Raw genomic sequence first — 17252 nt, forward strand, 5'->3', positions numbered from 1 at the left:
TGGATAGTACAGTTTTGTTAATCTCATACAATGTGTGCGCTACTTATGGTGCAGATAAGATGGCGCTATCCCTCTGGTGGTTCTTCTACCGGCTCCGTTTACCTTCTTCTTCTGCAACCGGCTTTCTTGGATCTGCCTGGGTGTCTTATCTGGGTGTCTTAATCGGGTAAGGCGATGTCTGATTTTAGTCAGACTATCGTGTTTACATGAACTTAAGTTGTCCAGTTAAAGTCCAATTAAGGCAATAATTCGTTTTTTTTTCACGCAAATGTAAAAAGTTTCGGAGCTTGTGGCGTAGACGGTGAATATCCAGATAAAAGACAACTGGTCAAAGACTGGAAAGCTGGATTTGAGAGACAACAGAGTATTTACAGAGTTAACAGTTTTGAGCCACTACAAGGGTTTTGTTACTCGGACAACAAACAGTACCCAAATCTCACCTCTTTCCTTCAAATATCTGCATATCGACCAGTTAGAATAAAAAAAAGCTATGCTCAAAGTAAATTACACTAAATTCGTTCCCTTTCTTCTAAGCAATGAAATGCAAACAAGTAAAAAAGACGTAGACCGACAAGATGCTACAAAAATAAACCAAAAAAGACAAAAAGCGAGAAGGTAGACATGAATGAACGTGCTCCTCTGTGTGTGAGAGAGCATGCGAGCGCTTTAGAAGCCCTGCAGCTTCTGAAGAGGAGCCAAAGCATCAATCAGAATTTAGTTTACTGCTTTCAAATCCACTCTACACTACCTGGACAATAGCAGACAAAGCTACCGGCTAGCTGGTGAGTTTAGTTGATTATTAAGCAACTAATAAGACAGAAAGCTTTTTCGTATGCGGTGTGGATCGCAGCTGAACTAAAACGAGAATGAACACTTGGAGGACAGAAACATGGATATAAATAAATGCTACCAAGTGTTTTCTAATCTGTTCTAAGGATATCCTGATAATATGTCAGTGTTTAGAGAGTTTAGAAATAAACACCCAAACCTGTAAAGTGACGAATGCAAGATCAGGTTCTAGACAAGACTGCAAGACTTCTGAAGTGATTGTATTTTTATTTATTCAAACAACTGCCCCTAAAACCACAGTAAATTTTCAACGACTGTGCAAGTGGACTTAAAGCAGAAGCTCTGATCTTACCTTGGTGGGAATGCGTGCCGTCAAGAGGTAGGCTCGGTGAGACGCCAGGGCCTAGGAGCAGAGAACGGAGAGAATAATGAGCGTGTAGCTGTAAATACATACTATATATACTGCTTTAAATATACACTGAATAACAAGAACAAGGAAATGACAAAGAACACGGAGGACTGTCCCGCTGACTCATCGAGATGAAAATACTTGTGACTGTGAAACATCTGTCAGAACGAACGGACACAAACTGGAAAAAGATTTGAAACATAAAAGAGAGAATAATTTAAGGAGCATTTACAGAAGCATTTACAGAAGCCATAACATAATGACCATTATGACTGGAGAAGTCACATCTTCACAATTCGATGTTCTTCTGGGAAACTTTTGGACAGACACTCTCAGCCTATAGCAATGACATTCCTTGATGGCAACAAGGTGTTGACCTGGCCTCCAAATTCACTAGATCCCAAACTGATCAAGTATCGATGGGATGATCCAAAGGCCCCTCACTTTAACCCAGAGGACCCAAAGGCCCCCACAGAATGAGAACAGCATCCTGTTTCCAGACACCACAGGACACCCTCAGAAGATCTATGCCGATTCTCTAATTCTCTAAAATTCATATATTAAACTCTATGGATGAGCTGACAGAGCACATACCCAGTGAACTTAAATGCCCTTAGCAGCTGAGTCCTTAACCTCAGGCTGGGCCCTTGCTGTATGACATTCCCTTGTTTTTCTTTTACACACTCCCTGTCTAAATAAATCTAAATTTAAATTAAACCTAAATAAAGGCAAAAGGCCAAAAGAGAAGAAAAAACTCCTCTGTCTTTCCCAGTGCCTGAGAATTTCAGATTTGTCCAACCAACAGTCCCACAGATGCCCAGTTTACTTTTAGAGAAGGTTGCTGATTCACTCTCTGCTGGGCAAGTATTTTTCCATTTCACTCTGCACATACAAAAAAGCAACATTCAGGATCTTGGTGTATGGAGGACAAACATTTCACACATTACACATACAGGCCCCAGAGAAAGACGCCTTCGACTTGTTCAGATTTGAGTGCTAAAACTAAAGGTTGGACGTCAGAGGCTGAGGAGGACAACAATAAAATGATCAGAATAGAAAACTGGAGAGGTCTGAAAGTAGAAGGAAAAATAAAGGACGCATAAAGGATGGAATAGGGAAGGGAGAGCACGGTACATTAATGCAACAGACGATACCCGGCTTGAAGGACGAGGAGGGAACAAATCCCAACAAGGAAAGAAAAAAGACAACAGGATTAAGGAAAGTCTAGGAACTGTTATAATCTTTTTAAAGGAAGAAACAGAGGGATGAGAGACAGGGGAAAAAGGGATGACAGTGCTCCTCAGCCCTCTGAGGCTCGGCTCCATGGGCAGCGTTGGTGTGGTGTGATGTGATGGAGACAGACAGGCAGGCCTGCAAGGCCAAAGATAACCTCTTATAAAGAGCACCAGTCACCACTGCTACGCTCAACTCTCCCTCTCCTCCTCCTCTGTGTGTCGCTTCTCTACTGCAGCCTGCATTTACATAATGTTCGTGCAGGTAATGCTGCTAATGGAAGTAAACTGTATTTAGATGCAAACAGTAAAATGTGTTTTGTGGTGGTGAAGAGATGTGCAGAACTTAAATATATCAGCTGTTGATTGTTGTTACATTTTAAATTCATATTAATGACTAAATGTGACTAAATCTGACATCAGATTACTCACCCTGTCAAACTTAGCAACAGAAACCATCCCCAATCTTAAGATATAGACTCACCAAACCAACATCAGAGAACTAAAGCCGTTCATGTCTTTGGTCTGTGTCTGGACCAAAGATATGAACTTGAACACACTAAAGTCAATGCGGCACATTCATGGGTGGATGTAGCAAGACACCAAATCCAAACTTGCTCCCAGTGCTTGTTACTGGTGTGTGGATATGTGTTTGTGTGTGTGCTTGGTCGAGGATTAGGTCAATACCTCATTGTACTAATAGGTAGAAAAGAGTTTGACCTTTTAGAAACAAGTAGTCAGGTGTTTCCTCAATAATCACTGGTGCCTTTATGTCAATTATAATCTGAGTTTTGTGCAGGTCTCTAAAATAACTAACATCAGGGTGGAGATAGTGAATAAATAATAACTTAACATGTGTGATTTAAGTAAGAAAAAAAACTTTCCAGCTTGTGTTAAAATGAGCACACACAGCCACCAGCTGTTCACAGTCCTGATACAGTGATGGTGATTCATTAGAGACAGAAAACAGTATTCGACTGCGCCCACAATGATGTTGATGTCTATATTCATGCAGAACACAAAAACTGAGTTCAGATCTCGAGTGCTGGTGTGATCACAAGTAATCAATGCTGGCCACGTTGCCCAGGACGGACACGTCGAAGCAAAGTCTGAACTAAGTTGACACAGCACTCTTGGAGTTTCTAGCATCCTCCTCCTGGCAATGCATGACTGACCCTCTGCAGCGCTCTCTCCATCTGCCCTTTTGAGTGGACAAAAGCATGGCGCCCTATGACCCGCCCCCCTCCTTCAACTTCCCCTCTGCCTCTCTCCAGCTCTTCTCCTTTTCTTAAAATGGATTTAAGCCTTGAGCCTTCCCATCAACCAGTGATTTGACTGTGATCCACCATCACGCCTTCAGACACACTCAGCCAACCAGATGGCCGCAGCATTGGAGCATGTCTACAAGAGCAGAGAGAGCATCTGCTAATACCCTCTCTCTCTCTCTCTCTCTCTCTCTCTCTCTGTGTGTGTGACACACACACACACACACACACACACACACACACACACACACACACACACACACACACACACACACACACACACACACACACACACTGTGGGCCATTTCTGAGCCATAATCATTTCACTATGAAAATTGTACATCTTTGTGTGTGTGTTTGTGTACTGTATCCTCCATTCACAGTATTATCCATCCCAGATTATCTTTTTTTTTTCTGTCAAACTGTCAACACCCCCCAACTTCCCATTTATCCACATGTGCCCGGTCAGACAGAACCATTTGCGTTGCTATGGAAACAGCTAGCCCTATACAGCACATGTACATTTGTGAACACACACACACACACACACATGCACACTGTCAGACACTCACTCACACATGAAAGTATCACACTGCAGTGCCAAGCCTCGCCTGAGAATGCCAATGAGTTCTCACCCCCTTAAACTACATTCACGCTGGACTACAGTTCAACCGAATCTCTGTAGGAACCAAAGCTGCACAGAGCGGTGCTTCGTCTGCGGCCATTCGGCCGTGACAGCACTCGACCACAGGAAATCTGCCCCCACCATAAATCCCTTTATTCATCTGTCATGTCTTGGGGTGCATTCATGCTCTATTATAATCATCTATCACACTAAATCGCATCTTATATTTTCACATCTTTTGTTTGTCTGAGAGCATTACCCGTCAACTTGACGTGTGGCTTGTTCCTCGTTTTCCTAGAAATACTGAACAATCATTAAACTGGAATTACCAAAGCTACTGTAGCAACTAGTTGTGTTACAGTTGACATCCATGTCTGTCCACACCATAGACTGTAACAAAAATGGACACCATGACAGCTCCTCAAAACTGAAACCAAAGCAAGTAGAGCTCCCCCTGGTGGCTGGCTAGAGTGTAGATCATAAGCTCCACCTCCTCCATGTTAGTGGAGGGGACTTGGCCCAAACTTAAAGCGATATATGCCAAGACACCTGAAAACCAGCCACACCAGTGTGTTGATGGAAGCTGGGGGTTTTCAGGTGCTGTGTGCTGCTTTGCCAGAATATAGTCCCAAGTCTATATCTGCCCTAGACAATCCCTTTGTATTGCAGTGATATTTTTACTCAATGTGAATGTACAGGTCAAGTAGTAATTAGGAAATTCTTGAGTTTATTAATCACTTTTGCCAACAACTAATTGGCAACACTACATTATAGCGCCTATGCTAAGCTAACATAAGATGCGCTGCCAGATTAGGACAATGTCTTGACTGATTTAAAAACGACATTGTGAGAAAACATTTTTCTCATTTATCCTAATCTGTGGAATACGATGAGTGACTAAATTTCACAGAAAGGTGGCGTATCCCTTTAAGTACAAGTCAAATATATTTTTTCGGATGGTGTTTGGCATTTTAGGTAATTGATAAAATGTCGGTCTACATTCAAGTGTCCAATCTTCTGAGATGGTTTGTTATGTTATTTAGAGCAAAGCGCAGTGCTAATCAAATGAAAACGCGACTGTCTCCAAACTAACAAGATGGCGCCGTCTATATCCCTGGGATAATAGGTTCACTGGAACCAAAGGAAGAAATGTCATCTGTTTTTTCAGTCTGGTCCACACTCACATGTACTTTAAATTTACCCAATGCTCAGTTTTCAGAATAATCGGGTGTATCAGTGGAGTTGACCTTTGACCTTATGAATACAAAATAATGTGGCTGAATTTTGTGTTTGCATGAGAGTTTGTCTCATTTAGTTCAGTAATTCTTGTGTCTTCTGACATTGGACCAATCCAACTTTGAGGAAAAATTATTCATGAGACAACTAAGATAGAAAACAACAATGCTTTTGTGCAACATTCAAGACTGCAGACAGCCGATTAGCTTAATTTAGCTGAAAGATTAGAAACAACTGTCAGACCTAAGATGTAATCTTTATACTATGCAAACATGGAATTAGCACTACACACTAATTAAGAAATTATGTATTAATCTAACATACAAAACATTTTCTGGTTCTAATGTATCAAATTATTCAGAGATTAATTCAAAAGGATAACTGTAATTAAACTACTGAGGCTATAACCACTTATCAAACCACAATCAAACTTCAGTTTATTATCCTAAGAAAAAAAAAATATGTAGAACATTTCACATATTGGAAGTAGGAACTAAGTGCCTGAACAAACTAGTGAGTAAATAAACTACTTCACAAATTGTTTCAATTTAAAATTAAAACGGTGAAAATGAACAGCATGGAGGAAAGCACACAGTTTACTCCACTGCTGACACCAGCTCTTTAGTGCATAACTAATACCCCCGTACGTCCTTTATGGGCATGTGCGTCTGAGTTTTACATTAATGAGTCATGATGTGCTGGCTGCAAACTCGAACTGTCAACACAGCAACACAAAGTGAGTATTTTTAGAGCTCTAAATAAAAAGAGAGAACATGAGCAGAGACCAGCAGAGCGTGCGTGGAGGAGGGGCAGAGGAGGAAGAATGACTTAATAGATTTTAAGTGCTGCTTCGCTGATAAGGAGCCAAGGTTTAAATCCAATCAGAGGAGGGTGATCTTTAATGAATGGAAGTGTTTAAAAGCTGGTGCTGGGATGACCCTGTTGTAGCTTTTGGTGAACTGAGATCAGTCAGCTCCTGCTGCATCCCATGCAGTGAATGTCCTGGATTCTTTATGCTTTACTGTCTTTTCTTCCATAATCTAAGCATCATCTCCATACTCTCAAAAAATTATAACAGAGGCTTTAGATAATAAATAAAACGAACACTATGTCTGTTTTTCCAGTTATTTTCCTTATTGTGACTTCTCCTCTTGTATATGCAGTACACGTGTTATATAGTAAAGCCTTCATAATAAAAGGTGTAACAGGAGAGAACAGGAAAGAAGAGACACACCATCTTCTCCGCTTTTATCTAGGAATAATCAGGGATGGTGTAATTCAGTGTAAGAGAGGAGCAGCGCTCTCCAGGCAGCTGTTAATTAGTCATACAGCAGCAATTATACGCGCAAACATAATGTACAGTTATTGTCAAGGTGTCATACCCTTGTGGATTAAAGCAAACCAAGCATGAATTCTGGATGCACATAAACAACTGGTTGACGTAAATGCCCAGCAAAATGTAAACCTCCAAGGTTGGACAGATGTTAAATTTTTTTATTTTTTTATTTTTTTTTAAAACAGTTTAGTTGATGTCAAAATCCAGCGATAACTTTAATTTATGCTCGTTGTGGAGGCATTTCTGGGTTTGTGATAGATCCATTTCCAATTCAACCCACCATTTTGACCCTGTAACAAAATCTACCGCTAAGCTGAAATAAAACTGGACAATTTTTCACAAGCCATACACCGATCAGCCACAATATAAACCACTGCCAGGAGAAGCGAATAACATTGACCATCTTGTGACCATTCAATGTTCTGTTGGGAAACTTTTAGACCTGGCATTCATGTGGATGTTACTTAAACATGTAGCACGCACCTAGACCAAACCAGGCACCCACACCCCATAGCAATGACCCTCCTTGATGACAGCAGCCATCCCCGGCAGGATGAAGCCTGACACACACAAAAATGCAAAAAAAATGTAAAAAAAAAAAAAGCAAAACAAGTTGTTCACCTGACAGATTAACTAGATCCCAAACTGATCCAGTATCTGTAGGATGATCCATAGAGGTTCCTCCCCTCAACCCACAGGAAGACCAAAAGATCATGTCCATTCTTAGATGAGACAGAACAAAGTGGACATAATGTTATGACTGCTTTAATAATAACAGTCTTAATAACCTAACCTCTAGCACAAGCATAGCTGCCAAATCTGTCAAAACATCTTAAAAGTCTGACCCTGAACACCCAACGTAAAGCGGGTTAATCGCTTCAGCCGCACAGGAAACACACTCTTCACTTTGTCGGCCGTACACCTCCAGTGGGACGTGGCTCTGAAGCCAAAGATAACCACTTATCTCTGTTGATAGAGTGGGAATACAGAGGAGGAGACGCCACAACACAGGAGAGACCACAAAGGCGGGATTTACTCCAAAGGGCAACTTGCACACAAACTGGCGCCGGAAAATAGTTCCCTAATCGCTCTAAACTGAGGCAGAGAAATCATTAGTATTGCAATACATCGATTCGCCGCTGCAAAGACAACCTGCTGACAGTGCAGCCGAGGTCCAGTCCTGTAATGTCTGCAGATTCACACTGCACCAAAACCACAGCACAATGGGAGTGTGTAGTAACCCTAAACACATTGCAACAATAGGATAGGCTAACATGAAGTCTGGTCTCCATTCTGTAGTCTCAGTCAAGAAATCCCAAAATACGTACAAAGGGATCATTTAAAAAAAACTCCTCATTGGTTAGGGAGCACAAATGCTTAACACACATTCTTTTCATACACATTAATCTAAACTATGGGTAAAAACCATCATCTGCAGTGCACATAGTCCTCCAGCCCGGGAGAGCACCGAGAGAGACATCAATTCTCTTTTATCACTGTCCCGCTCATCATTATGTGTTTTACTGCTGGAGAGACCGGCACGGCGAGGAACAAAGGCGGCTGACACTGGTACTTCCTGAACGGCTTTGATTGGCCGGCCTCATCAGACCACAGCTGCAGCGAGCTGAGGCATCAATAAACGCAGCGTCTGATTACGTTACAATTCATGCTTCATTTTAATCTACTTTCACCTCTACTGCCAGTGCCGCCGCTGCTGGTTGTCCTCTCAGTCGGAATACAGACTGTCAGCATGTATGCACGGCGTGTTGAATAATGAATGAGAGGCGTAATATAAGGCTGAGAAATGGGAATGTACGGGAGCACTTTAGAGGCGATAAAAATTCCATGTAGCCGCAGACAATTCGTCCTCAAAAACAAATTATCTGTGCGTGCCGTCCGCGGGCACGACAAGCTAAAACTACTCCATCGAGCTCTCAAATGCATCTGACACAGCACAGATGAGACTGACCAAGCGTTCAAAAGGCCGCCAAGATTAAATGCTTGATCCTCCAGATTAGGATTAAATTTCAGGTTCCAAGAACAGGTCAAGGTTTTTTACTCCGGAGAGACTAACAGGAGGTTTCCTCTTAGGCAGGGAGCCATGTGCGTGTTTAGTTTACAGAGATAAGGAAGAATCACAAGGGTTCATTCATTCATCAGCATGCCAGCCAGACACAATGGGGAGGAGGTGCGTGTGTGAGTGTGCGTGTGTGTGTGTTGGCGTGTGATGGTGAGCCAAGGTTTTTTTGGGTAAATAGGATATCGCTACAGAGCACAGGGATAAAAGCGTGAGACAGAGCGAAGCAGAGGGAAAAACAGACAGCGGAGGAGGAGAGTGTGTCATTTCTACAACCGAAGAAACAAAGAAAGTCCTCAAACTTGAACACGGCGCTTTCGGGGGAGAAAGGCACACACACGTGCGACGGGAGGGGGAACGTGAGAGAGAGGAAAAACAAATGACAGAGACAAAGGCAGAGCACCGAGGGGGAGGAGGAAGGGGGCTTGTTTCTCGACTGCTGTGGGTATTACCCCTGGTTTCCCTCTGGAGTGGCTAGATAGCATCAGCTGGCACTAATAACACACACAAACACACTCTGATGACATCGTATTTAGATCATGAACTGTGCTGCCCTGAAGTTAGGCAAAGGTCCTCCAAAATAAGGTCAAGTCAAGGCGATGAAAAGAAGACGTAGATGAGTTTCCTCATAAGTAACAGAACCCTATGCACTTTACAACAAGCAAAAATTGTAAAATATCCATGATAAATGAATCACATTTCACAGCCAGAGAGCCTGTAGTGTAATTACATTAATTACTTTTAAAAATGTATGGATATAGATATATAATTCATTGTTTTTTGGAACCTTCCTTTAACCCAATCACAGACCGTCCGTGTTAGCCAGTTAGCTTTGCTTAGGCACTAAAATCTACTTATCAGCCAGGTTTATTTGGAGTATTATAGGCTGCAGGTTTACATTTAATGGACAGATACTCTCATCTGTCTCTAAGTAAGAAAACAATCGCAATAATTTCACAAAATTTCACTGTATCTGTCAAACACAAATGAATAGCTAGCGGTTCCACTAGCGCACTGCATTTAGACAAAACAGTGTTGAGAAAATATAACATATTTGATCACATCAGGGTCATAAAACTTACATTCCCAGTACAACATACTGCTCATTTGTCGAAATCCCTACCTAGGCTGGGATACGCATGACAGTCATCAAAGAATCAAAAGGTACGAGGGTGGTTATACAGACTCGACTATACGGTTATAAAAGAAGGATTTCATTGCACACAGAAACATGCTTCCATGCCGTGCACATGACAATAAACTCTTCGGATCTAATGAAATAAAACGGCAGAGGAAAAGGCAAAAAGGCTAGCGGTCTGCATAATAACAATAAAAGACCATAAAAAACAGTAATGCGACATCAAGTGAAAGGACGCCATAAAAGTCATCCATGCAGCAAACACATAACCGTGCCGGTAGAGAAGCCAGCGATGTCGGTAATTTTGCTGAGGAGCCATTTTACGTTTGCGAGCATTCTGACACGAAACAAACACACTGATTAGACACGGCTGTATTGTGGCTGTTTACTATGACACGGCGCACATGCGTCATTATCATCCAATCAATCCTGACGGTTGCTGCGACCTACAAACCCTGTTCAATTCAAGCCAGTGAAAGCGAACAGACACGGCACCAAAAAGGCGGCTGCACTGTATAATTCCGAGCAAGATTTAAGTTCATGTCATTAAAACGTAAATGAAAAGACAACAAGACACAAAACACAGTTTGGCCCATTTGATCCGGAGGAAGAATATTGGAAGTCAATAGGTGCGAAATTCTAAAAAGCCAAACCTATCAAGCCATTGACCTGAGGCAGGGTCACTTATATTACCGAGACCCTCTCAGTGACAATGACCCTGACCTATGAGATAATGATGATGAATGACTATGGGCGGGACTTGCATGGAGCATGGTTAATGTCTCTCCAGGGAGGCTTTGTAGAGCATTGTGGGCCAGAATAATGTGAGAACAAAATTCATTTTGGGCTTGGTGAAGAGTAATACAAGAGATAGAAAAATGCGGCAGGGAGGGAACCATTGATTGTGTATTCTGTAAATATGAACAAATCCCAAAGGTTTAAAGACCAATTCTAAACTGTGATTATCTTCTTCTTGCCTAGATGCCAATAACCATGCCAAAGCAAAAAAGAGAAAGATATGGAGCACAAGTGGATATGTGGCATAGGAGACACCTATATACACACATAGTGACCTGTGAGGTGACTGTTATTTGTACTAGGCTGTATTTTATTGTATTTTATTTTTTTTTCTTTTATATTTTTATATATTCTCAACGTTTGCACAGTTCTTGTTTAATTTTTTTGTTTAGCTGCTGCTTCGTAGGCCTTTGGGGATGGTAATTTCAATCCTGTATTGTGTTGCACATGTCAGAATTGACAGTAAAGTTGACTTGACTTGAATATGTCTAATTCTGTTGTAAAGCCGGCCACTTTTACATGCAGGTCTAAGAGTGTCCACTGTTGAGGGAAATGGTTCACTTTCAGGCCCTGTTCAGACCTTGCATTAACATCCATCCTGGCCAATCTGATTGTAAGTGACTAAATTCAGGTACGCGTGTTGAGACCTGAGATTAAAATGTATCTGCAGATGTAACCTCAGCTTCCATTACGACCATTATTTCAGAACCAAGAACAGCACTGCTTTGTGCATGTGCGTCCTGACTCGCGCACGTTAAGTCATTCCGATGTTATCATGTTCGTTAGCACAAAACTTACTTTATAACTCCAACCCTGGAAGTTTCAATAGGAATAGACATCAATGATGGAGGAAATACACTAAGCGGCAGCTTATACATTAACCGCGGACACATTATTTAATGACAGAATCAAACTGGTGGACTCATATTAAATACTTTAATTTATTAATTCTTGATTGAATTAATCAATTATCAGCTCTAATGATAAAATATTTCAAAAGGCTCTCATAGCTTTCTTTGAATGAATGAATGAATGAATGAGGCAAAACTACTGACTCACTGACGCAAGAGCAGCTCTGTTGAGTAAGTGATTTTTAATGTGAGTTTGAAGTAATGAGGACACATCCCACCCAGACCACCTTCAAATGTAATCAGAGATCAGATCTCTTGAATGTGAGCTCACTTCATCCTGGGTGTGTTCACACCTTTGCATTCCCCTCTGGGCAGATGTTAACACAAAGTCTGAACAAGGCCTCAGCCCAGTTGTCAGCTTTTTGCTCGGTTTCTCTTAAACCTCGAGACATTTATCTATGTGTCAGTGTGCATTGTGCAAAATCAATGTTTGCTTTGTTTCTCTATAATTAATTTGCATTCTGTAGCTGTGAGGTCACCACCCACCCACTGACAATCAACTGCATGCACATTTTCTCCTAAATGAATCGAGTCCGAGCTAAACCCTTACAGGAACTGAGAAAGAGGCAGAAAATAAAAACTCCCTGACAGCATAGTGTGCTAAAATTAGACACCCTGACTAACTTGAATCAGTCAGAGTGCGTTAGGTTCTTCCATCTGCAATGCGTTGCTGCGTATCAAGACAAAGAAGCAAAGAATTGTAGCTCATGTCCAACTGGAAACGCAGATCTTTAAATGTATATACATTTTGAGCTGTGTTTGGGAAGGCACCTTTTTATGTCTTACAGCTGGACTGACGTAATCTTCACATCTTCACCAGGGTTTATTGTGTTTGCGTATTTCCTCTTTCATATATATACATATATCTCAGTTGTGAACAGTTTGTTCCGTCTCATGTTTTTGGTAACTGAACTTAAAGAGCTAAACCATTCATTCTTTTTCTCTTCTCAAAGGCTAAATTTAAAGAAAAAGCTTCAATACATGTAATTGGAAGAGACTTGTCCCTTTGACCAAACACAAACCACTCAAGACAAAACTGCAGCGCACCGCACAGTAACTGCAGTCTACACACAGCAGGGACACAGTGACCCGGTTGACACATATTTTTCTGCCTGGTTAGCTCTGAATGTCACCCTAATTATGTTAATAACCAGCACAGCATAATGATAGCAAACACAGAGGACCTCGAAGGAGAGGTAGGTCTCTAATAAACACAACGAACTCAGGTTGAACCATGAGTTAAAGGACAAAGGACACTATTTCTATAATCACGTCCACTCAACCAAGACGTTCCACAACAATTCCCAACCACAGAAATGTCAGCTAAAAATAGATCCATCTAGGAGGGAAAGACCCCTGTGAGGTCACTGTGTGTGTTTTTTTTTGGTCAGTCTCTGTCCTGACCACCTCTCTCAGACTATAAACACAGAGAGAGAATGACTGGAGAGGGAAGAAAAAAGAGCAGGAATCTCTGCGTCACGATTCACGAAGCCGCCAGAAACAGAAACAGGAACAGAACAGAGAAACTAAATTATTGCCCTCACTAGAATGGAGCGCTTCATTGAAACGGTGATTATATACACAAGGCTTTCACTGCATACAAGCAAACCCAAAATACATTCGGCGTGTAGACTTTTAAAGCTATAGCGCAGGGCTTTTACATATAGAAATAAGTTTACACAACAATGACAAAACCTAAATCTCTTTTCGGCGTTGGTGCACCGACAGAAACCAGCACTGACCGTCCGTCAGAGCTAAGTGGAGGAGGAACCGTAGCGACGGGGACAGATTAGCCTACAGAAACTATGCAAGAACAACAAGTTTCAGGTGGTGAGGAAGAATAAAATAAAAGCTTCTAAGAGACGTTTCCCATGTTTCAGTTCACTCACAGCCAGAAGGGGGAGACAAAGCTTTAACCCCGTATTTCGCAATCAAAACAACACACATAGTTCAATGATGATGTGAAATGGTGCGGAGTCACTGGAGCTGTTGTCTTTACTGCAATAGTGGATGAAAATAGACCAGACGTGACTTAGGCAGAAATCAAGCGTGTTATGTCATTTCACTCTAATGAAATAGCTCATTTTTCAAACTGGGTCATGCGGTCGCCCTGTGGTAAAAAATCAATTATTGTAAAATTGACCTTATTTCATGCTGTACGTAGCCGTCATGTTCCAACGTTAACGTACATAGTGGATTTCTCTGGATTAGAGGAGTTTGGGATTGGAGAACCGAAGTGAAAATGTAAAGTGTGTCTAGTTATTTGGGATATGTTACACATTATAGCTTTAAAACCTAGAGAGCTGTAGCATCGTAAGCCAACAAGACAGAGCCGCGTCATGTGACACTGCGAGACGATTAGCAGTGTGGCATTCACATTGCTTTCTAAAAGAGTCTTTCTTTTTTTTTTAGTCTACTCTGTTGCAACTTTCCCACAAATAATGAATTAATCTTCATTATTTCTTTGTAAACAGATGTGGAAGAAAGGTTTCAGTACAGTCACCAGAACTTCCTGAACTACTGCCTGTTCCCATGAGAGAACATCACAGGTGATCATGTGGGCGTAAAGAACGGGGTCACTCGCGTTTTCCCACTTCCCCTAATGACAGAGCTCCAAGTTAAAGATAAGAATAGGAATTCATAGGAATGAATGTGGGAAAGACGGATTTCTACGCTGTCCGAATGTGACTTCCTCCTTGCAACACTTTGTCATTATGCAACCGTTACACTTTTTGACTCATTTTCCTCGCTCCCGCCGTGCCCTCTGTCCTGTACAGCATGTTCAACTGCCCATTTCAAACTCCCTCCGCACACCCCCCCCCGGCCGTCTCCTTCTCCCCGGGGTGTGTTTGATGGACTGATGTTATTATCTCTACCTCCTTCATGCCCCTGTCTTCAAAGCAGGGAGATGACTGTATCTATCAAGCTTAGTGTGCTTAAGAGACGCCTCGGGCACTGTAGTGCTCCACTCTCAGACTGAGCAAAGGAGGAAAGCCGCGTGTGTATCTGACAGACAAACAAATTGACAGTGGAAATAACCGTATTCCTCCCTTCATTATCTGGGTACTTTACCGAGTAGACAGATGCTCCTCGTTCTCTGTAAATAAATTGAGCTCTGCGCTACATGTGGCTGCAGCAAGCTAAGAAGAGAAGATATATGTGTAAGAGATACTGGACTGTAACGCTTGGTGGATGCTAAATAGTTTGAGTTCAACAGTTTATAATATGGTAAAATAAATCTGATACTGTGTGTAAAAGTAGTTTTTACAATAATGAAAAGACAGGTACTATTCACTGCCTAACGAGCCTAACACAAGCATATTTTAAATCCCCAGAATGTGTTTTATTTTAAGGTTCAGCCCAACATGCTGCACACATCATTCATTCCACCTTATGACGCATCCTAAAGAGGCCGTTTTAGTGTTTGCAGCTTTAAATGCCAATGAACCGCTGCTGCTCCGTCCCTTTGCGGGGGGAAGGCTGTGTCTTTGCCAGTGCCATGGATACCACGGTAAAAACAAGGTAGGAGAAACTAAATGGCTCGTAACAACTACAGAAGAGGTCTACACCAGCCGAGCACGGAGCTTATCCTTCTACAGGAATGTTCGGACCAAACAGTTTATAAGGAGGGCAACTACACACCGACTAGCCTTAAGAGCTGCATACCTTCACGTGTCTGTTTTTCTGTCTCCATTAACACTCCCGACAGGGAAGTGAACGCGGCGGTGTACAAACGTAACTTAGTTCTGCTCGACGACACACAACAACGCTCCCGCAGAGACTCGACAAAGCCTGAACCTCACCGTTGCCCCATTTCTCAGAGTTTGATTCAATTTAGCCCAAAGCTAACTCGCGGTTTATTGTTCTGCGTTAAGTTGAGGGAGAAGCGATGACGTTAACACAGACGTGCGTGTCGTGGTGACACAGAGCTGCGACTGGTCAGCTTGGTAGTAGCCTATTTCAGCTTTAGTATTTCTGGCTGCTTCTCCATCTCCTCGATTTTCTTTTTTTTTTCTTTTTTTTTTGTCTGCATCTCCTCGATTTTCAAATTGATCGTTTTGCATCGATTAAGAATTGTTAAGGTTAACCGAGGAGGTTTGGAGATACAGACAGATGCATGACTCGGAAAATTTCAGCAAAACTTTCAGTCACCATAGCGGAAAGTGAAGCAGGAAGTAGAAACAAAAATTAACCTTTCAACAAAAGGACAAAAAAGAAATGCGTTGTTTACAGAATTAGCAACAGTGACAAGAAGGTTACTGCGTCTCGTCCCCGCAGCACTCTGAAAACACCTTAACAGGGCTTTTGTCAACACTGCTAACATTAATAGTGTTTACATAATCATCATTAAAATCCATCACTAAAGGTCCTGCTTGTACTCGTAAACAGTCATCAGTCGAAGTTGGTGCTAAAATACCCTTAAAACTGAGTTCTTAGAACTACAGTTGTTCTAAGTTCTCATAGTTCTTATTGAGAAGTTGATCTTAAGACAGTTATAGGAACAATAAAATAGTTCCTGCAACTTGCAAAAGCACCTTGAGAGATGCAAACAGGCAACAAATGGTGTTTCTACACATACTGGGGATACAAAAGTAAGTATGCACAAAAGAACAATAAATGTGTACTTTCCATACTTTTAAGGTGTTTCGGTCCAGATATATGAACCAATTACAGAACAACCAAAAAAAACTAACCAACATTTTTTAACTGAACTATACCTTCTGATTTATTGCTCACGTTTATTTAGTCTCACTTTGTTGTCATTCATAGTATAATATTAAGTCTCTTGTTGTTCTGTCATTATCAAATTTGCGGTTATTGTTCTCTGAGTCACTTTACTCTGTTCAAATAACAGTTTAGTTAAAAGTTAAAAACTTTAAATCGTGGTGTTCAGCCCCTACCGGTCAGGGTGTAACTTGGTTACGTATACCGATCCATCATCACGTATGACGTGACGTGATTTTTCAGTGGCCATTAAACGTTTTCCTGCATCCTGTTTGTACACTTCTCAGAAACACTTGAAGCCTGCTGCTCAGTTACAACATCTCACTTCCAAACAGTCTGTAAATATATTGTTCTTTCATCATGTCTGGCATTAGATACAACAACACTCGCAGGTTACGGTTTCATGACATGTTTGTTTTCCTTCTGAGCCACTTCCTTCATAATCGGCCTGTCCGGCTCGGCTTTTCTGCAGAACAACAAACAGTGGTTTATGTGTTCAGTTCAGTGGAGCAGAGAGCAGATACCAACTCCGCGTCTGCATCAAATACCAGAACCACTCCAGTGGAATTCCTCACCTCCCAGCACTGACTCCCACTTCTTTGCATTGTCTGTCCACTACTATAGCCTGTGTGTCGAGCTCCCACATGGTGACATTGTTGTCAGAGCCACGTCAGGATTACCTCAAACTGAGCACTAGAATTGACTGCAACA

The 17252-nt window shown here is 41.7% G+C and overlaps 1 protein-coding gene across 5 annotated transcripts in view; it reads right to left on the reverse strand.

Moving 5' to 3' along the window:
* The window catches only part of LOC125015884 (F-actin-uncapping protein LRRC16A-like), a 66161-nt gene that overhangs the window by 40780 nt on the left and 8129 nt on the right, over positions 1-17252 (reverse strand). For all 5 annotated transcript variants that reach the window (XM_047597922.1, XM_047597926.1, XM_047597924.1 and 2 more), the window contains exon 3: positions 1142-1192. In XM_047597922.1, the coding sequence (XP_047453878.1) occupies positions 1142-1192 (51 nt within the window). The remainder of the gene's footprint in view (positions 1-1141; positions 1193-17252) is intronic.

The sequence above is a fragment of the Mugil cephalus genome, chromosome 11 (genome assembly GCF_022458985.1).
Source record: "Mugil cephalus isolate CIBA_MC_2020 chromosome 11, CIBA_Mcephalus_1.1, whole genome shotgun sequence".
In the NCBI taxonomy this organism is placed as follows: Eukaryota; Metazoa; Chordata; class Actinopteri; order Mugiliformes; family Mugilidae; genus Mugil; species Mugil cephalus.